This window comes from Hippocampus bargibanti, linkage group LG12, assembly GCF_051943395.1.
Source record: "Hippocampus bargibanti isolate YZ-2025 linkage group LG12, ASM5194339v1, whole genome shotgun sequence".
Classification (NCBI taxonomy): Eukaryota; Metazoa; Chordata; class Actinopteri; order Syngnathiformes; family Syngnathidae; genus Hippocampus; species Hippocampus bargibanti.
The window spans coordinates 17,599,500-17,621,269 of record NC_142745.1 but is presented as its reverse complement, the minus strand read 5'-3'; the positions used below and the strand labels follow the sequence as shown (position 1 = coordinate 17,621,269).

The 21,770-nt window shown below is 41.3% G+C and overlaps 1 protein-coding gene across 2 annotated transcripts in view; it reads right to left on the bottom strand.

The window, feature by feature from the left end:
• Window positions 1-21,770, bottom strand: part of LOC148890765 (uncharacterized) — a 42,138-nt gene that overhangs the window by 9,079 nt on the left and 11,289 nt on the right. The window contains exons 2-16 of one of the 2 annotated variants that reach the window (XM_089010268.1): window positions 15,635-15,744; window positions 15,239-15,406; window positions 12,414-12,518; window positions 9,039-9,081; window positions 7,502-7,577; window positions 7,010-7,228; window positions 6,040-6,127; window positions 5,794-5,946; window positions 4,431-4,528; window positions 3,946-4,121; window positions 3,662-3,885; window positions 3,447-3,479; window positions 1,893-1,946; window positions 705-854; window positions 61-132 (exon numbers count right to left, since the gene is read on the bottom strand). In XM_089010268.1, coding sequence (XP_088866394.1) covers window positions 61-132; window positions 705-854; window positions 1,893-1,946; window positions 3,447-3,479; window positions 3,662-3,885; window positions 3,946-4,121; window positions 4,431-4,528; window positions 5,794-5,946; window positions 6,040-6,127; window positions 7,010-7,228; window positions 7,502-7,577; window positions 9,039-9,081; window positions 12,414-12,518; window positions 15,239-15,406; window positions 15,635-15,673 — 1,698 coding nt within the window. In that variant the 5' untranslated portion in view covers window positions 15,674-15,744. The remainder of the gene's footprint in view (window positions 1-60; window positions 133-704; window positions 855-1,892; window positions 1,947-3,446; window positions 3,480-3,661; window positions 3,886-3,945; window positions 4,122-4,430; window positions 4,529-5,793; window positions 5,947-6,039; window positions 6,128-7,009; window positions 7,229-7,501; window positions 7,578-9,038; window positions 9,082-12,413; window positions 12,519-15,238; window positions 15,407-15,634; window positions 15,745-21,770) is intronic. The other variant, XM_089010269.1, reaches the window with a different exon arrangement.

The window sequence follows — 21,770 nt, the reverse complement described above, 5'->3', positions numbered from 1 at the left end:
TTTCACCAAAAGACAAATGGTTGTGTAACATCATCACACAAATTAAAATGGAGAATGAACCTCAGGTGAAGTGGTGAGAGTCTTCTGGGTGAGGCCCTCAACAGAGTGACTGCTAATGGGGTCTTTCCCCAACTGGCCGGCATAAGAAATGTCAAAGGGAAGATAGAACAGCCATTAGTGCTCCGACAGAGAGAGGGACAGAAAAAAATGGCTCATGAAAGAGAATCATATCATGAGAACATTATGCAAGCAAAATTGAAAACGACTTTGATGTGAGATGCTTTCTTTGAAATGTCTGAAGCGATGGACCAAAACTACTCGATCACATCGATGCATCGATCACAAACATGAAAATCCTACAAAATATTTTTGGGCCCCAAGAGTTTATCTGTTCGACTCATTCAAATGGAATATTACCCATCTCTCTCAAAACCTTAACAACAAGACAGGAAATAGATCACATTTTCTGCTCCAAAAAATGTTTACCGTTCCGTGAGCGTCTGCCTGCAACACTTGTGGTTTGATTTACCGGTGAACACAATCTTGAATGATTTAAAGACAACAAATCTAAAGGACGGTTTGTTATGGGACAGTGACTGGAATATGAATCGACTTTGAAATGGACTGGAGTGTCAAAATATAGTGTCGTTCTAGGACATTCAAAATGGTCTTCCAACGCCCCCCACCCCAAAGCTCCAACTCACAGCTTTTTTCTCCGGCGTGCCAGGTGGCGATGACGCCGACAAACGCTTCTCACGGTTCATCAGCTTGCTGTTGGGTTCCCTCAGGGCTCTCTTCAACTCATTGATACTGGCCTGGTGCTTCAGCAACACATCCTGCGACTTATCCAGAAACTAACCAGGAAGAAGACACACACAGGCGGACGTTAGAAGACCATCATAAACTCATCACGTGAATCGGTGAATTATCCAAGAGTCATGATTAGGTATGCAGCATGTCAGACAAAGTCATATTTCAGATGTGACAACACATGTTGTGCAAGATCAAGATGTCCTCCTGCCTAGAAACTAATGATACCACTTTGTTTCACGCGGGCTTATGGATAACAGAAAATGGACAGGATGTATGGTTTCATTTAACCATTGGTCAACTAATGTCTTTCAGAATCAATTGTTAATGAGACCAAAAATTGTCTTGAAATAAGAGTATGGGTGCATATACAGTATAGAGCAGTGGTCTCAAACTCGCGGCCCGCGGGCCAACTGCGGCCCCCGAAAGATTTTTTTGCGGCCCACCTTGATATGAAATATTAATGTTAGTGAGGCCCGCATGATTGATACGAATGAAACTTGTGTGTGAAGTTGAACAAGTAGGCAAGAGAAGCCATGTTTAGGACAGTTCATGTTCAATATTGTATTTATGTTAAGAAAGCTATAGGTTCAAGAACTGTTAATACAGACATTTGAAACTTTATTAAAATAATTATTTTTCCTGTGGTTTTCTCAGTCGTCTGTATCTGCCTTATGATCATTATAATTATTTTATTTATTTATTACTGGTTAATTTATATTTTTATTCATTTTTTTCATTTATTCATTTAATTATTTTTTTTGTGTCTTAAAAATAAAAATTTTGAGAACATTGGACTGTTTTATCTATGCTTTTCTTGTGGAAATCAAGATGCGGCCCAGCCTCACCCAGACTCTGCCTCCAGCGGCCCCGGGGTAAATTGAGTTTGAGACCCCTGGTATAGAGCATTTCAATTGCAAACGATTCCCAAATGCCTCTGTAAATTATTTCATTAGAAGTCGCAAAGATGACTGAAAGATGATCGCAAATGGGATGTCAAGTCCCGCAAAGTCGACGAGAGATGAACGAGAGCAGCAGGCACACACACGACAAGCCAAAAGGGAAAAGTTGAAGAAATGAACCTGTACATCCTGTTTGTGCTGGGGGGTAGCCTCCTTCTCCTCCAACTGACACTGCTGGTATGGAGAAGGGGGACAATGGACAAGTAAGGTAGAGATTGCGGAAGGTGGTATAAACAGCCAACAGACAGACAGACGGAAAGAGAAGTTCAATTAAGCCACACATTTTGAATACATGCTAGTTGACATGTAAATACATCGTAGCTACAGTATATGATAGAAAACATGTCCATTTTGTTCTTTTATTTAATTTTATTTATATTTATTTATGTTGATGGAAATATCATCTGGACACTCCATCTAAAGGTAAGATGGGCCGCAAAAAGAGGTAAAAGAAGTAATCAGTGTAGCCTCGGAATAGTCCTCTGCTCCCCCCAATCTTAGAGTAGGTACCTATCAAAGCAGAGGTCTGGCACCACCACCTTTGGACATTAGGGATAAATATAGGGCCAGAGCTACCAGCAAAAATTGTAGTTCGAAGACAAAGCCTTTTGGATGAGAAGCGAAACGTCCGACACCTTCAAATAAGTACAGATAACGGCTGAATAAACCTTGTCATCGATTAACCACTCATATGTATGACTGAGAGCTTAAACAGACAATTTATAATAACAAATGAAAGCCTTTGTAACGAAATCTAAGTTAAACAAAACTGTGTAAACATTGACATCTTTTATATTTCTGTGGAGCTCTCACATTAACCAACTATTTTCTATCATTGAGGAATTTTTTTAAGAGTTGATGGAAAATTTAAGGTGTGCCATAAACCACAGCAGCAACAATATGTCTTCAAGAACGTGGCACTTACAGAGTGGGCAGCGGAAGGGAGATGTACACATACTCAGTTCAAGCTCCGGCTTTTGTTCACCTGCGCTGACTCGGCTGAGATCAAAGCGTGTTCTGGCTGATCGCTCCTGTTTAGCAGTTAAACAACAATTACCTTACTGCTTTTTTAAAATTATTTATTTTTAAGAAGTCTCCCTTAGTTTAGTATGCACACATCGTTTTAGCATACATTTTTATAAAGATAAAAAAGTCAAAAGCCCATCTTGAACCAAGTCTAACCCGAATGCAATGATTGACATTTTGAGCCTGACCTGAGCCAAAATTTGGTCGGGTCGGGCCAGGCTCGGGCTAGGGCAGAATATCTACCTCTAACTCCATCAACGTAAAAATTTTAAAATGAGAAACATGTTATTTATGGGACAGCGACGACGTGCAACATGCTAAAATTGTTTGAATGAGAGCGATATATTGACGCAGGAAGAGCAACACTGGCTTTGATTTAGTATTCAAGTTCACTTATTCCTCTCGCCATCCAATTTAGTGTTAGCATGTTCTTCCTGGTGCGTGTCTCGTTCAACACTTTATAGTATACATTGTGAGTGACTCTGCCAGAAAATGGTCGTTTGGCATCCCGGTGATTGTGACCATGTAACCGGCCGGCCTCTGTCTACCAACGAGTCACTGAGGACCAGCGCTGAAGGGAAACGGATGAACTCAAGGTTGTAAATAGAAGCTGATTTGTTTGAAGGGTACAATCGACAGGCAAAGTACCTCCAGTTTACTGTCAACCAGTGACTCCTCCTCCTTTTTGTCAGCGAGTGGGCAATAAGAAAAAATCATTTTAGGATTTAGAAACAAGTCGTGCTTTTCAACGTCATGTTGCAAAATGGCGGCTGGTAAGAAGAAAGTGAAAGGAAGGGATGGGCAACATCATGGTTTCTGTTCATGCGATGGTAATGAACAAAAAAAAGAAAATTCTGGCCTACCATAATTTCCTTCTTCTTGCTTGGCGTGACATTTCCATCCTGGTCATCGTCTTTTTCCGTCTCCTCCCGGTCCAGATCATCTTCGTCCTGTTCCAAACTAGGCTCCGGTTCAGTTTCTTGCTCATCCACAGAGGGACTACGGAGACCCCGCTGCTCGATGGCATCGCGATGGAAGAGGCCGTCGTGATTCTCGCACGTGGTTGATAGCGGCCGGGAGAACTCTGCTGATAAAGAGAGCTGATTCACCCCAACGAGACACCAAACTTTTGAGATGATCATCTTACCTCCATCCAAACTTCTGGAGAGCAAGAGCCTCTTGCTGGTGGACCGTTGAAAGTGAGGGGCGGGTCGGTCGATGAGGGCGCTGGCTTGTCTGCTTTGAGCCTGTGTTCTTCCACTGTACCGAAACTTTGAGCCCATTACCAAAAAGCCCTTGGGGGGAGGCTCTGGAGAAACCAACCTATGAAAGCAGAAACCCGATTTGGATATTTCCAGCATACACTTTCAAAAAGGCGGTAGGAAAGCAAGCAAGACGTTCTTCTCAGGAATATTTCAAAAGACATTTCGTTCCCGGGCTTGTCTGTCTTATTCTTATATTATCCTCTGGGGTTTCAATGAGCCACTGAGCAGCAAGTAGAACATTCGCATGATCCATGCTGCTTTCCATTTACCTGCTTGTGCATTCTTACATCTCAAATTTTGAGTGGTGGAATTGTCGGACCTGACGGCTGCACAAAATGTTGTTTTTTTTCCTCCGATGGATTCTTACCGGAAGAAGGTGTGATGCTCAATGCAGACTTTCCATAACCTTTTGGCAGCTCTGTGGTTCGGAAGTTTAAAACCAATCGTGCTCTCAAACTGTTCATACTTGAGAAAGGGAAGAGAAATAAGGAGAAGGTGAAGGGCACTTTTGCTACATCATTTTCAACAGATTCCTTTCTTACAGACAGTGTTTTTTAGGTGTTTCGGCGTATACTTCCGCCTTCGTCAGAGTGTGACACTCTGACAAAGGCGGACACCTAAAAAAACACTGTCTGTAAGAAAAGAATCTGTTGAAAATTAGATATCAAGTAGACATGATGAACTTAATACCACTACATTTTGTTACAATTCCACTGACACCAAAATCAGTACGGATCGTTGCAGTGATGTTCAAAAATCCGCCTGCTAATGCAATTAATCGAGGGCCTTTTGCTACATTCTGCCAAAAACAAAAGTATGAAGCACATGTTTAGGAGTCGGCCAAGAGGTTTTCATGGCTGCAGCTGCAGAGGCTCACTTGAAAGGATCCTTTCTTTGGCCCCGGTCACAGCCGAACTGTCTGTGGCCGTCACTTGACTTGAGTGTGGTGCATACAAACTAAGATTGTGATTTTCAGGATGGAGGGGAAGAAACTACGGTAGAATTTAGACTAGGCAATGGCGAAATTGGTGACGTCGATGTACGCAGGTTATGTATTTCACTTTGTTGGGTCAGCGACTGTGAGGGTCGCCTGGAACTGCTTCATGTCACAAAGAGGGTACAGCAAGTGCTGAAGAACAAAGGACTCTCTGTGTCTTTGTGTTGTCATATTATTTGTTATTTAGTTGTTTTTTTTACTTCAAGATGGCGCCGCAAGAATGGCTGCCTTTCCAGCAGCTCCTGTATTTTGTTTTTCTACTTCTTTCTTTCCTTTCCTCTTCTTGTCACAACATTACTGCTGTGTTATTTCCGGGTAGAGTGAACGCTGGCGCAAATGGTTACCGCTGCTCACCCGCACAAAAAAAAGTTCTTATCCCATGACTGTAAAGCGTCCTTGAAAGTTTTGAAAGGCACTTTGAAATTAAATGTACAGTATAGTCTGGAAAGTCGGAAAAAATATCGATATAACCGGACTATCGATATAACCGATATCGATATAACGAGACTTGACTGTATTATTATTATTATTATTTATAATCTCCTCCTCAGCATCTGCATCTGCGGATGAAAACCATGTGATATAGAAGCGAGCAGGATTTTTTTTTAATGAGGGTATTTTCCCAAATGTTCCTCTGAGGCCCATCAAATATATATGTACAAATATTGGTCGAGGATGTATGACAGATTTGCTTTTATGACGTTGCAAGCACAACTAATTCATCTTGCTGTACCTCCCCAGGCCTGATCTTAATGTAAAAGTTGCTCCTCTTGTAGGAGATCTTTAGGATCTTTGGCCAAGCAAAGCGGTTGATCCTCAGCCTGTCGCGGTACACCAGGAGGCCATTTGCGCAGACGCCCAACATGATATCGATCCCTTCGGAATCCTACAGGGGGAGGTGGGTGAGGGTGGTCAAATAAAACGGAAATGGATGGAAAGTGTCTGGCAAAGTCGGTCTTTATAAGTTCACATGGCTAACCTTGGCGTTGTGTAGGTCCACTCCGTACATGGATAATTTCTTTGCGTTCTCCAAAAAGTTGATTTCGGCCTCTGCTGGAGTCATACCCCTGCGGGTAGAGAAATAAAATCCTGTCAATCATCAATAGGGATCTTCAAAGTCAAAATGTCAAAATGTCTTTTCTCTCATATTGAGAAAAAAGCTGTTCAGCATTTGAATAGTCACCCCAAAATTGAGAGTGACTTCTTGGAATGCGGCAGTGTACAATGGCATAGTCGTGACATTGTATCAATAAACCAATAAAGATCGCAAGGCGATGCAAGGAAAGGATTAGCCTGGCGCTAAAGACATAATCCGGACAGGAAGTGATTCAAGTCGCTGGATCAAAGTTACATTTATCCAGTGGTGGACCGTCAGGGCCTGCAAGGCCTTCTCTGCTGGTCTAAAAATATATGTCTGATGTTCACAGACTGATGTTAATGATATTCTGTCCATGTATTCTTGTGAAATAATTCCAAATTGCCTTTCATCTTCCTTTCATTCCTTTTCCTCTGTTGTGCTGCTTACACGTTTGTTTTCGTATTCACATTTCATCCATTATTTTTGACCAGGGTCAGAAATCTACCCGGACGCCTTCACAAATCAGTTTGCGGGCCATTTCGCATCAAATGAGTGTCGATCAAACTGTTGCTTTAACCAATCAGATTTCAAGTTGGCAACACCTAGGTCTTCTCACAGGCTTTATTTCCTGGCTAATGGTACCCTTTAGTGGATTTCTAGTCAATCCCACCACTTTTTATATGAATAATAATAATACATTTCATTTATAAGCGCCTATGAGTCGCAGTCACTGCTGTAGCTGCAGTGAAGGTTGTATCGTCATAAAATAGTTTGTAATGGTTGGATTGATTCAGACACAGCACTACTGAAGGCCTTGGTGTCAAATGCACGGCTCGCCACTGGATTTATCCAACAGCGTGTAAAGTTGTACTTGTAGTTTCGGTGGAGCTCCATCACTCTCTCCTCCAGCTCCCGAGTCTGATTAGGAGCGAAACGGAAATCGCTGACATAGTCCAATGCGTGCTCGTCGTGATCATAGTCGCCGAGTTCCGCTTGGACCGTGTAGGAGCCCAGGAGGGCGTGAGTGACAAACGAGCACGGCAGGCGACCTGACATCATATCATCCCTCAGTTGCAGACATAGGTAGTATCTGTCAGATGAGAGGGCAAAAAGGGGGGGGTTAGTTTAGGCAGTCCAACAAGGCGCAGGAAAGGCAGGTTCTGACATGCATTCAGCAGAGTAAATCCTGGCTTGTCTGCAACGTTCCGCTTGTAATCGTTGAAAAAAAAAGGAATGAGGGATTTACTTTTGCTTTGATGGCGTGGGGGGAAATAACACCATCAATGACTGCTACGATACCTCGATAGAAATGGCAAAAGCATTGGCCTCTTTCTCCTTGAATGAACATACTTGAAGACACTACCTGGTGATATCCTCCGTGAGTTGGGAGGGGTCCGGAGGGTAGAACTTGACAATGAATGCAAAGTGCCACGCAGCGTCTGCAGAGAAAATGAGAGCTGAGGAACCAAGACTGTCAAGTCTGCCCGAGTCATTCCAAAAAGAAGCACAGAATAAACGCGATCCGGATTCAAGGATGACAATGTCCAACCGCAATTCACCGAAGATGCTTAAGGCGTCCGCGTCTCCGAAAGTTTGTAACTGAATTGATTGGTATATGTTAACTCAAGGCTGAAAACTTGTTTTCTTGCCTGGGCGGGGCAACAAGTGGTCTCGTGTAAGGCGAAAATGCTCCAGACGAATTATGATTTCAATTGATATTGATTGATTTTCCACGAGAGTTAGTATCGATTAAGTCGTTGTTTAGAAGTGGAAAATAAATGGGACAAAGCCACCACGGTAGAAGTGGGTCGGCGCAAATGGCTTAAAGGACAACCGACATCTCCGGACAAGTTGTGTCCATAATTTGTAAAATGGCTTCAAATGACTTCTACTGGGCGTATTTTAATAAGATTCCACCGCATATATCTATGTTTTACGTTTAAAGACTCGCGCTGAACATTCAGGAAGTTTTGTTTTTGCGTTGGTTACGAGTCCTCACATGACGTCATAAAAGGACCGCCGTTCACCGTAAAAAAGATGCGTTGTAGCGGTCCTTCCATCACGTCAATGTATTTTGCTGTACTGTTTTTTTTAAACCTTATTTTACATCCAAAAGCCGCCAGCAGAGGGAGGCCAAGCTCCATTGAAAAATTTATCAGCCTGTGGAAAGGGGCTGATTCATTCCTCACAGCTCGGTAGCCATTTTATTGCCTCTTTTTGGGTGAGACATACCCCCCCGCCCGTTTGCCTCAAAATGACACGGAATAAATTATTTAATCGATTGCAAACATGTATGCTTTCCTCTTCAGAACTATTTGAATCATATTCATAACTGGATGTGTAACAAGAAAGCATATTATCCGAATCTGAAGCCATTGTTTTGATTCTCCAGCAATGCAAGACGGCTTGGCGAGACGTCACGAACTGGGGGCAGGACTTTCTGAAAATACCCAATTCGCAGCTCAATTTTTTGCAGATTTTGGACACTTTAAGTCATTTTTATTGGTGTTTTACATTTAAATAAAAATATCATACTGCGTGTTTTGGGTATTTTAGATGCTATAAAACGTTTGTCAGTTAAAAAACAAAAAAGTGACGTTGGTTGCCCTTTAAGACATACATGTCCAAAGTCCAGCCCGGGGAACAAAGGCGGCCCATGGACAAATTTCATCCGGCCCGCAGCTTCCGTCATAAAATCTGGCCCGCATGTAGAATTAAGATGGCCAAAAATAAAACAAACAAGCAGTCAAACTCTGAGATCACACCCAATGATGTAAACGTCCAATGACAGCAATGACGCCATTTTTTTTACTTTCTTCGTAGTCTGCTATAAAAACAATCGAACTCCAATTTGCAATTTTGCCATCACTTTTGCCCAACTTCCTTTATGAGAAACTCACTGTGCATCTGTTTCTTGATCTCCTTGGAGGGGTCCAACCAGTTCTGGAAGACAGAAGGAATACTTGTAACATATTTGACGTTAAAGACCATGTGTGCTAATGACAGCCTTTGCATGTGCTTAAAGAAAAAAGGCAAGTCCCTCCGCAGCTGAGCTGGAGACAATTTAATGAAAGCATCTGATTTCTTCTTCCGTTTGCAATCATGTCTGACAACGTGTTCCGTGTTCTAAATTGTACAAAGCACAATTTGTGATTAAGAAAGGGCTCATTGGGGCCCGTTAACCAATAGTAATGTCACTGCAAAATCATACAGCAAATGGAATATTATATTCCAATGCTTTTCCTCGAAAAATCATAGAACATGACTTGCAAATCTTGTTCAACCTACATTCAAATTAATGAATATTCTCGGGAGGTTTTTGCTTTTTTCAGATATTCACTCATTTTCAACCCCTCATTGCTTTAATTCATTCACTGACTCGTTGAAAAGCATGACGCGCCATTCCTGAATTTGTTTGGGTTTTGGTTTTATTGCGGGGGTGCCGGTAAAGCGCTGGTCATACCGCTGACAATGTTTTTCCCTCCCACAAGGGGGAAGCATTTGCCTTTTGTACAGCCGCACCTATTTCAAGCTCAGATAAAACCCATGTAACTTCGGAATTAACTTTTTTTCTGGTGAAAGAAGAGAGTCTAAGGTTTCTTACGCTGAATTGAATGTTTATGCAGTCCTAAAACTCAATATTCTGTGGGTCCTGCAATTTGAGTGAAAATGACAAAAAAAACTGGCACCGGAGTGAACACATTTATGCACATCGTATGGCAGTGAATGAGTTAATATCATATTAAATGTCTCATACGACGTTTTTCTCTTTGTTATTCAGTAGTTAAACCCCAGCTTGTCAAAACGGAAATATCCAGTCATCACCGGTGCAATATGCAACAAGTCACAACATGTGAGCCGTCAAGACATCTCTGTGCGTTAATGGAGGTGACAGCGGAAGTTCTGTGGATCTGAGAGGAACTCACTCTTGTCATCTAATCAAAAGGAAGGATCGTCGTCCTCCGTGGCCGGTTCCGTAATAGCATACCTGCCTTTGAGGAGGCCAATGTCTGTCAAAAAACAGCAACCTACCACTGAGTCGACATGAACAGACAACAAGGCTCCTTCCGCTCGCCGCGGTCACAGTGACATACATACTTTTAGGACATATCTGTGCATGCTTATTAATTTGTTATGTGCCTCGACTATAAACCAATCCGTTTTTTTATTTTCCGCCATGTTAAGTACAGTCAAACCTAGGTTTTCGAACCTCTCGGTTCTCGACCAATTCAGTTTTCAACCAATTTTTTTTATGCCTCGTTTATGCCACTGCAAAACTCCGAACTAGGGTGTGGAAAATCATACTCGACCCTCCGCACCCTGCCCACCACCTTTTCCAGCTACTCCCCTCAGGCAGGCGCTACCGATCCATGCGCACCAAATTCAGCAGACATTTAAACAGCTTCTTCCCCCAAGCCATTAACTCTTTGAACAGTAGCCCAAATGGAATTGTATCGTGCCTCTTTGCAATTTTTTTGCTGATGATACTAGTGCAGCGTGTTCGACCGGAAACAAATTCCTTGTGTGTTCTACATACTTGGCAATAAAGATGATTCTGATTCTGATTAACATCTGAAAATGGGTTCTGGACCAAACTAAGCGCACCTGAATGCACCATTCGACTCCCCTTTGCTTCCTTAAAGGACAACCGACGTCACTTTTTTGTTTTTTAACTGACATCAGAAAAAAGCTCTATAGCATCTAAAATACCCAAAACACGCAGCATGATATTTTTATTCAAATGCAAAACACCAATAAAATGACTTAAAGTGTCCAAAATCTGCAAAAAATTTAGCTGCGAATTGGGCATTTTCAGCCAAGTAGCCAAGCCGGCTTGCATTGCTGGAGAATCAAAACAATGGCTTCATATTCGGATAATATGCTTTCTTGTTACACATCCAGTTATGAATATGATTCAAATAGTTCTGAAGAGGAAAGCATACATGTTTGCAATCGATTAAAGAATTTATTCCATGCCATTTTGAGGCAACTTTGGGGATAAATGTCTCACCCAAAAAGAGGCAGAAGAAAATGGCAACCTCTTGTAGACATGACAGTGTATTGCATTTCCACAGGCTGATAAATTTCTTATATGGATCTTGGACGCCCTCTTCTGGCGCAATACGAGGTTTTCAGACCAAACGAGCATTGACGTGATGGAAGGACTGCTACAATGTGTCCTTTTTTTTCGGTCAGGGGCGTTCCTTCAGTGACGTCACGTACAGACTCGTCACCAACTCAAAAACAAGACTTCCGGAATATTCAGCACGAGTCTTAAAACCTAAAAAAATATAGCTATATGCAGTGGAATCTTTGTAAAATACGCTCAGTAGAAGTCAGTTGAAGCCATTTTACAAATTATGGACACAACTTGTCCGGAGACGTCGGTTGTCCTTTAAATGTCACTTCCTCGTGTTGCGTCTCATTGTGACCGACGCATTATCCTCGTGCAGCGTCCCATTGTGAATGGGCATGTTTGTATTGTTCAATCACGATTTAAAAAAAAAAACAGAACAAAGCAGACATTGATTACATTGATTATAATTTTTGACCAAATCCGTTTTCCGTCAGGTGGAAGGGATTATGGTCGAAAACTGAGGTTTGACTGCAAAAGAAATCCCTTGGATTGGTGTTGAATCAAGTTGGCTGTGTTCACACCCACAACAGCACTCACATACACCTTTTTTTTAATGAGCCATTCTCTGCCCGCTTGAACAATTCAGAAAAAAATATCAATACTCTGTCAAACCTGCCCCTGCACAGATTGAGCCCTACATTTTTTATTAGTTTTTTGGGGGGCTGAACTGTCTTTTCTATTTATCTTATTAGCTCAATCTCTCAGCAACATTTATTTATTATCCTTTGGTGACCTTGACCGGAAGCTATTTATCTGCAGAAGGTGGGCCAACTTTGTCGTCTTCCATTTTCTTGTATGGTGCAGTGACCACATGGCCCAATTATTTTTTCTTTTTATTTCAGTAGGTCTCATTTCACAAAGCAAAAATATATTTGGACGACTCGGCTCCATTTCTTAAGCAAAATTGCGTCTTGCAAATGTTCAATGAAAGCATTTTCATCTCGACGCCAGCTGCGCGCTTTTTCAGAAATGGCTCAGATTCTGACGAAGCATTTATATTTTGCATTCATCCCTAAATGATGGAGAGCACAGTGGCGAGAGTTAAACCAGCCGAGATGGGAGAGGAATACCGATTGCCTTGTTGATGTTTTCGCATTCAAACAGCCTCCGCCAATACTGTGGTGAGTGATCTTCTGACCTTTGGGGTGTCTGTATCGGCAAAGGTTAACCCAAAGTAGTCCTTCTCCAGCAAGTTCAGGTGCTCACACACCATGTCGATCAGCGTCTGTCCTTTCGAGTGTTTCTGCAATGACAAACATTTTAGATGTCCGGTGATGTATGAAAAAATATTGACATGTGAAAAATACATGGACACTTCCCACATTACTCAAATCAGCCAAATTGTTTATCTTATTTTATTTTATTATATTTTATTTACGAGCGAGGCGGGCAAGTGGTGAGGAAGAAAAGTCAGTAATGACGGAACTCAGTGTTGACCCTGATTTAACAAGACATGTAGTAAGCAAGGCAGCGACTTACTACAAAATAATAAGCGGCAAATTGCAGGTGCACTCACTCAAAGAAATGGTGTGTTGTGGGTTGTTCATAGTGCGCTGAAATGGCGGAAACGTCACGTCAATGGGTGCGTTGTCATCTCTAGATTTTGTATTTATTTATTTATTTATTTGACTGGATATACCTTTATTTGTCTCGCTGTGGAGAAATTTACATTTCACAGCAGCAAAGTTATGAAAGGAAGAGTAAAGGAAAAAAAGAAGTAGAAAAACAAAATACAGGAGCTACTGGAAAGGCAGCCACTCTCGCTGCGCCATCTTAAAGTAAAAAGAACAAAAACAAACTAAATAACAAATAGCATGACAACACAAAGACACAGAGAGTCATTCATTTCTCTTTGTGACATGAAGCAGTTCTAGATGAAAGAGAGGATCAAAGCGTCCTTTTCAGCAATGGATCAGGCATATCATGGTGGAATGTGCACATCTACTAAAAGTTAAATGTTAATTGTTTATTTATTTATTCGTCAGTTTGTTTATCTTTTTATTTATTTACTTCATTGTTTCTTTTTATTTGTTGTTGTATTTATTTGTATTCATTTATTCACATATGTATTTACTTATTTATTTTACACTTACTACTAAGTCTCCTTTCTGCGCCTTTGTGAGGACCGGAAAAGATTCATGGGCACTAAGGATGCAAAAGCATTCATAAGCACGTTGCGAACTATTCTTGCTGTGTTGACAGCCCCCCCGACCCCAGAAGCAATTTCTGAATGTTTTCGCTGTGATGAAAAAGTGATGGAGGTGTCCCATTCCTGATGCCTTTGCTTTACTCTTTACTTTCACGTGGATGTGTTTTGTTTTTTGCTCGTGTTTGTTTGTGTGTGTGTGTGTGTGTGTGTGTGTGTGTGTGTGTGTGTGTGTGTGTGTGTGTGTGTGTGTGTGTGTGTGTGTGTGTGTGTGTGTGTGTGTGTGTGTGTGTGTGTGTGTGTGTGTGTGTGTGTGTGTGTGTGTGTGTGTGTGTGTGTGTGTGTGTGTGTGTGTGTGTGTGTGTGTGTGTGTGTGTGTGTGTGTGTGTGTGTGTGTGTGTGTGTGTGTGTGTGTACAGCTTCAGATTTCCCTTCCTAGCAGGTGATGAATGCCATTTAAACGCTGCAGGAGCAAAACAACAGATGCAAGCGTGGCAACATTTTCAATCCACAAAAATGAGATATTTTATTGTTTGTGAAGGCAAAAACGATTTGCTGTCAACTTGTTTTCATAACTTGAAGTTCCTCATGTGCGCATTACTGTGCTACACAACAATAAATGGATGACTGGAACGCCATCAAGCCTCCATGAAGCGTCTCCAGTTGTTCCACAATGCTCGCCTCTTGACTGGATCTCGTAAGAGGGAGCATGCGACTTCTACTCTGGCATCCCTTCAGTGACTACCTTTGAGAGTGTTTTTGAAGATCCAATGATTTGTTTTCAAATGCTGAAACGGCCTGCCCCCTACCTTACCTCTCCTAACTCTTTCACATCTGCCTAATGATTAAGAGTACAGAGAACCATGCGGAGGCTCTGAGGGGGATGGAGTCTTTATTGTTGCCGATCTCTGTCTTTGGAATGAGCGCCTACTGAGCATTCCGAAGGCCCCCTTGCTGCCTGTCTTTCAAAATAATAATAATAAGAGTAATAATAATAATAATATCCATCCATTATATCTGCCGCATATTCATCATTAGGGTCGCAGGGGTGCTGGAGCCTATCCCAGCCGTCTTCGGGCACTAGGCGGGGGACACTCTGAATTGGTTACCAATCGCAGGGAACACAAAGACAAACAACAAGTCACTCTCACACTTACACCTCGGGACAATTTAGAGTGTTCAATCAGCCTGCCATGCATGTTTTTGGAATGTGGGAGGAAACTGGAGGACATGGAGAAAATCTACGCTAGCCCGGGGAGAACATGCAAACTCCACACAGGGAGGCCGGACCAGGTCTAGAACTTAAGACCTATGCACTGTGAAGCTGTTGTGCTAACCACTCGCTACTGGGCTGCCCATAATAATAATAATAATAATAATAATAATAAGAAGAAGAAGAAGAAGAAGAAGAAGAAGAAGAAGAAGAAGAAGAAGAAGAAGAAGAAGAAGAAGAATGATAAGAATGATAATAATCGATTTTATTTATAAGCGCCTTTCAAAACTCTCAAGGACACTTTACGGTCACAGGACAACAACAATAAAACCACAGATAAAATTATACAGGATAAAACAATAATTGTTCTTTGGCTTTTGACTCAGCATGATGTGATTTGTAGTTGGACTGTTTTGGTGCTTTCTACTGTCTTTGTTATGAATTTATTGTCTGATGGTTTATAAATTATTTTTGCCCCATGTATAGCACTTTGTATCCGGCGTTGGTTATTTAAAAGTACTCCCTAAACACAGTTGAGTTGAAATGCAAATCACGGCTAAAAACTAAATGTGTTCGCCACGTGATTTGCTCCATTTACGCTTACCTCGATTTCTCCTTTATAATCCGACAAGTCCAGCAGCGCTACTTTAAACTGTGTCGTTTTGTCTCTTTTGGATCCTTTCTGGGGTGATTTGAGGTTTTTATTGGGGGATGTCTTCTCAGAAGTGTCATCATTTTCTCTCTGTTCATCCAGAGGCTTGGAATTCTGTTCCTTTTGTGACATAAATGTGAAGAAAATACATCGTCAGTTTCACAACACGGGTATAACATTCCATCTGATCTTGTAAATATCAAGACAAAAACACACAAATCAAGGGGGTACAATGAGCAGCTCCAAAAATTTGTCGACAAAAACAATTGACAGCAGAAAAACCTTTGGTAACATTCCATACTAATGTCATGATTTAGAAGTTTGTTTTCCTTTGGAGGATAATGCCACCTGTTTTGCCATTTTGCCATCCAAGCTTGGCTCCTGCATGTATCCCACAGCCCCCTGATGTCTGGGAGGACTTCTGGCTTGCCCTGGACACTCAGCACAAACCTAGTGCGCTTCAGCAAAGACACACACAAAGAAAAATGTTCAAACATGAGCCGCATGATGCCGAATTGTTGCTGAACAAATACTAACAGATTTCTTTGTAGATGCTATTTGAGAAGAATGCTCAGCAGGCACAATCGTGGGGAAGAATGTGCTTCCTTACAATCGAAATTAAAATTTTACGGAAAATAAATCACATTTTCATAAAATTTCAAATTCAAATCAAGACAGTTCTCTTCAAATGTATTTATATCATCTTTGATCACAGAAAGGTCTAAAAAGGGTCTTTGTATGCCTACAGTTGATACATATTGACAAACAAAACACACATTATGTTGTCTTCTGAAGTCAAACTGCATGTAAAGAATGTCAGATGCGATATTTTTCTTGTGTGTATTTTTAATGCATCAGTCACACAAAAAATAGTGCATTACGTTGTACATCAAATGATGTCCGGCACAAATTCGCATCATTTCTCAAGCTTGTTTACAAATGAATTTCTTGAATACAAATGAGAGAAGCACTTGATAAAAACCAGACCATTTCGAGCAATGCAAATAGCTTGAAAAGGCCATCTGGCTCATTTCCAAGCCAAATCAGGCCATTCAATAGACTAATTGGCCTTTAACAGTAAATGCATCCCTATCTATGTCTGACAGTAATAAAAAAAAAATATATATATATATATATATATATATATATATATAGTTGCTGCCATTTCGTTGTTTGGAGAATGGGCTCATTCACGAACGACACATCACTCATTGTGGCAGCTCCGTGTGTATCCCGAAAAATAGTTCGTATGACAAGGTAAAATTTTCATAAATGTAACGTTCGTAACCGAAAAGTTCGTAAGCCAGGGTGTTCGTAAACCGAGGTCCCACTGTATATATATATATATATATATATATATATATATATATATATATATATATATATATATATATATATATATATATATATATATATATATATATATATATATATATATATATATATATATATATATATATATATATATATATATATATATATAAAATATATATATATATATATTAGCAAAGGGATGCCCCATCAAGATCAATCTTATTTGTCGGGGAACCCATTCACAGATTTCCAAACATCAACGTGTCATTAATCTCACATCGCATTTGTGTCGCTGACATGGCCCAACATCAGGCATCTTTCGTGCCCCCCCCCCTTACAAATACTGCCAGGAGGGTGTTATTAAGCGACAACAATATGATAAATGTGAAACGCCTTCAAAATAAGAACAGGCTTTCCAGTTTAATTAAGGGGTGTGCATTAGTCAATGAAGGCAGAGAGGGAAGGAGTATGCACATATGCATGCCCGTGGAAGAGTACTGGCTCGGCTCTGAGGATTCGTTGCCATGGTAACAGCACAGCACATCTATTTTTTCTTTTCTTTTTTTCTCACACCTGATCATCTCGCTTCTCGGCAGAAAGAGGAACAGAAAAACAGAAGCAATTCAGCCCGGGAAAAATGTGTTTTTAAGGAATCGCAAAAAGAAACGGATTGACCTCATGTTGAGGCACTAGAAAAATTTTACCATTGTTCACTGAGCAACGCTGGAGTGGCATTCAGCACTGCATCATAGCTGAAGGAATATAGATAAGGTTGGATTTACCATCTGTTACTACCCTGAGATTGTGGCCACAGAGTTTTGATTGACAGATGACTCGAGGGGTGATTGTTTTTTGTTGTTTTTTTTTTTTTCAAAACAATTTTCGTTGTGGTTTTCATAGTGGTCTTGTTTGTTGAAGACAATGATTAGCCATTCATGGTACATGCAAATGGGACTTTGGGTTTTGCTGTGTTTCCGTGGGTGTTTGATTCTAATTTCCGATGTCTGGTATTTGTTTGTTGATGGGGCCGATACGACCAGTCAGACTTTAGTTCGCTGACGAAGCCTCTTGGATAGGAGGCGAAACGTCCGAAACCTTCACTTTTGTACAGATGACGGCTGAAGAAACCTTCTCATCGATACTCTCAAAAGTAATTTTATCTCTTTATATGCTCTACAATTGATAACAAAAAGTACCTCACCTGGAATTATTTCTTTTGATATTACCTTTTCTATTGCCATTGCAATATAACGATCCTCCACATGCGTGCAAAATATCACAGGGCAACGATGGCGCCACCCATTGCATTGTCACCAACTGGACTGGGCCGCGAGCATGAGATGACTTTTCCAAAACACCAAGCGGCATTCCAACAGCGCCTTAGGCATCACCCTGAGTCATTGTCATGGCCCAATTGGCGCGGGACGTGGTGGCAAACAGCCACACCATATGGCATTGACCACAAACGCGGTGGGGTCACAGAACCATGCAAGAGAGCGTAGCTGCAAAAAAAGAAGGCTAGTGTCTTTCTGTGAAGAAGTTTTATTATTACGGTGCTCCGATAGGCAGAAGGCAACCCAGCGTTACATGAACAACACCATATGCTGATATCACGCGGCAATGAGGACAAAGAGTCTTGAATGGAAACATCAGAAAGAAGGAACATGAGAAGCTTGAGAAATACCAAGGGCTCAGAGAGAAGCTCGAGAGAGCCTGGAAGGAAAAGGTGACAGTCGTGCCTGTGGTGGTCGGAGCACTCGGGGCAGTGACAAACTCGACTCGAGTGGTTGCAACAGATCCCGGGAATCTCTCGGTCCAGAAAACCGCAGTGCTGGGAACAGCACGGATACTGCGCAGAACCCTCAAACTTCCTGGCCTCCGGTAGAGGACCCGAGCTAAAATGGGATATATATATATATATATATATATATATATATATATATATATATATATATATATATATATATATATATATATATATATATATATATATATATATATATATATATATATATATATATATATATATATCTACACATACATATATATATATACATATATATATATACACATACATATATATATACATATATATATATACACATTTCTTTTTCACCTCCCTTTCGTACCGCACTTGTTTGCAAATTACATATCACGCGGGGAAAGATGTCCAGGTATTTGACTGAGCGCACGCTGTTTACTACCTTGTAAAACAGAAAACACATGCACACACACGCACGCACGCACACGCACACACACGCACACACACTCACACACACACACACACACACACACACACACGCACACACAAAGTACCCTGTGTTTCTATCCAGTCATTTCTGTCCTCCCACTTATGGATGTGTGCGTGTGTGTGCGTGCGTGTGCGTGCGTGCGTGTGTGTGTGTGTGTGTGTGTGTGTGTGTGTGTGTGTGTGTGTGTGTGTGTGTGTGTGTGTGTGCGTCTGTGTGTGTGCGTGTGTGTGTGCGTGTGTGTGTGTGTGTGCGTGTGTGTGTGTGTGCGTGTGTGTGTGTGTGTGTGTGTGCGTGTGTGTGCGTGTGTGCGTGCGTGTGTGTGCATGTGTTTTCTGTTTTACAAGGTAGTAAACAGCGTGCGCTCAGTCAAATACCTGGACATCTTTCCCCGCGTGATATGTAATTTGCAAACAAGTGCGGTACGAAAGGGCCGTGAAAAAGAAATGAGCAGCGCCAAGACTGTCCCTTTTGCAGGCAAACACAATTCTCTATCCGCTCCCAGAACTCATTGCTGGTGAATCTAGTGTGGACTCATCTGAGGCAAACTGCAGTGACTGCGTCAATTCATTCGCAAGAAGTTTGTGACCTGAAGAAAAAACAAATTAACTGAGAATTACATCCGTGGTTCCACGTACTGAATATTACATAAAGCCGATGCGTCACCGCTGCAAAGGGCAAGAGAATAACAAGCGCTTGATAGATAAGAGAGCAAGTGTTGCGGCGGTGTCACTTCAGCGGCACGGTGTGTAAAAATGAGGCTGAAGCTGTGTAACGTGAAGGTCAACAACGTCCAAAGCAGGGAAGACTCCGCAACGTGCAGTCGAGTTACGGTATTTTCTGGTGTATAACGCATACCGTAGTATAAGGCGCACCTCCAATGGTATATTTTCAAACTTTTTCCATATATAAGGCACACCCGACTATAAGGTGCACCTTCAAGGAATGAAAAAAGTGAAAGAAAATATAGAAAAGTCTTCCAAATGTAATATATAAATAAAGAAATGTTTTCCAAATATAATATATAAATATACAAATGTTTACCAAATATACAAATATAGACAAGTTTTCCAAATATGTATAATATATATAAATCTGTTAACGTTTTCCAAATACATATATTATATAAATATACAAATGTTTTCCAAATATAATATATAAATATACAAACGTTTTCCAAATAAAATATATGAATATATCAATGTTTTCCAAATAATATATATCAATACAGAAAAGTTTACCAAATATAATATATATGCAGTATATATTGATGAAAAAGTTTCTTCTGTACTTCGTCATCTGTACTTCTTTGAAAGTACAGATCAAAGAAGTACAGATGACGGCTGATGGACCATCGATGGACCACTCCTGTACGACTGAGAGCTTACACAGACGTATACAGTATATATTAACGTTTTCCAAATCTCTCATCTCATCTCATTTTCCGTACCGCTTATTCCTCATTAGGGTCGCGGAGGTTGCTGGAGCCTATCTCAGCTGTCTTCGGGCACGAGGCGGGGACACCCTGAATTGGTTGCCAGCCAATCGCAGGGCACACAAAGGCATACAACAGTCACTCTCACACTCACACCTCGGGACAATTTGGAGTGGTCAATACCTGCCATGCATGTTTTTGGAGTGTGGGAGGAAACCGGAGGACCCGGAGAAAACCCACGCGGGTCCGGGAAGAACATGCAAACTCCACACAGGGAGGCCGGACCGGGACGCGAACCGGCGACCTCTGCACTGTGAAGACGGTGTGCTAACCACTAGACTACCGGGCCGCCCCGTTTTCCAAATATATTCTATAAGTATAAAAAAGTTTGACAAATATAAAATATAAATGTGGCATCATTTTGGCTGCTGACAGTCGTTGCGAGACCTGTTGTGGCTCAATATGACTTCACATATAAGGCCCACCGGCGTACAAGGCGCAGGGTCATGTTTGGAAAAAAAAGCAAGGCTTTTCGGTGCACCTTATACACTGGAAAATACGGTAAGTTGAATTGTGTATGGCCTTTGTTATAACCCGTGTTCTGACCTTTTCACCTTTTTCACCCACATGACACTTTCGGCCATTTTGGAGCGAGGATTTGAGAAAAGTAGGTCATTTGCTGCCACTATTCCCATATCTTGCGCCTCTGTGCAGGTAAACTTCACACTTGATCGTTGCAACCATCTGGAACGCTCCCCTGACTGTGGTAAATTTTGTTTTGGAGACTTTGACTGAATACCGGCGACAACGATTCTGGAATGAACGGCCAATATAATGGGTTGACATTCTCTTCGCAAATATTAATGACATCCTGAAAAAAAAGGTCAACGTTGATCTCAGCATCCCCTGGTGACATCCGCCGCCGCCTGTTCTGATGCTGAAACAAAACGGACGGCTATTACGCGCTCACTCCGTTTATTCAATGTCCCTCCCCTCCAATGGCCCCCCCTCACATCAATACAAGAATCACGGCCGGTGAAGGTTGAAGTGGGCTCGGGGAATGACAATTCATTGCAGCTCTTGGAAATGATGATGCATCGGCGATGCATTGGCGACACTCTATTGTGTCATGAAAACCCATTCCGTCGTGCATCCGTCTCAGCAGAAAGAAGAAAAAAAACTGGCAGTGATGCTGTGCATTTCAGCAAAAAGCACGTAGGGAAATGAATGAATGAAGTCATGCGCTTGCCTATCCCCCACCATGATGCCCTGTTTTCAAACACGGGTGCATCATTCATTCATTAATTCATTCTGTTGGATTTATTGTATGTATTTTATTCAAAGCCTCATTAATGTCTGCATTGTTCATTTATTTATTTATTTTATTTATTTATTTATGTTTGTGTCTTCGTTGTTTCTGCAATGACCTAAAATGCCAAACCTCTGGAAAATAGGAACCTAGTAATTAGTGTCGAAGAAATACTTT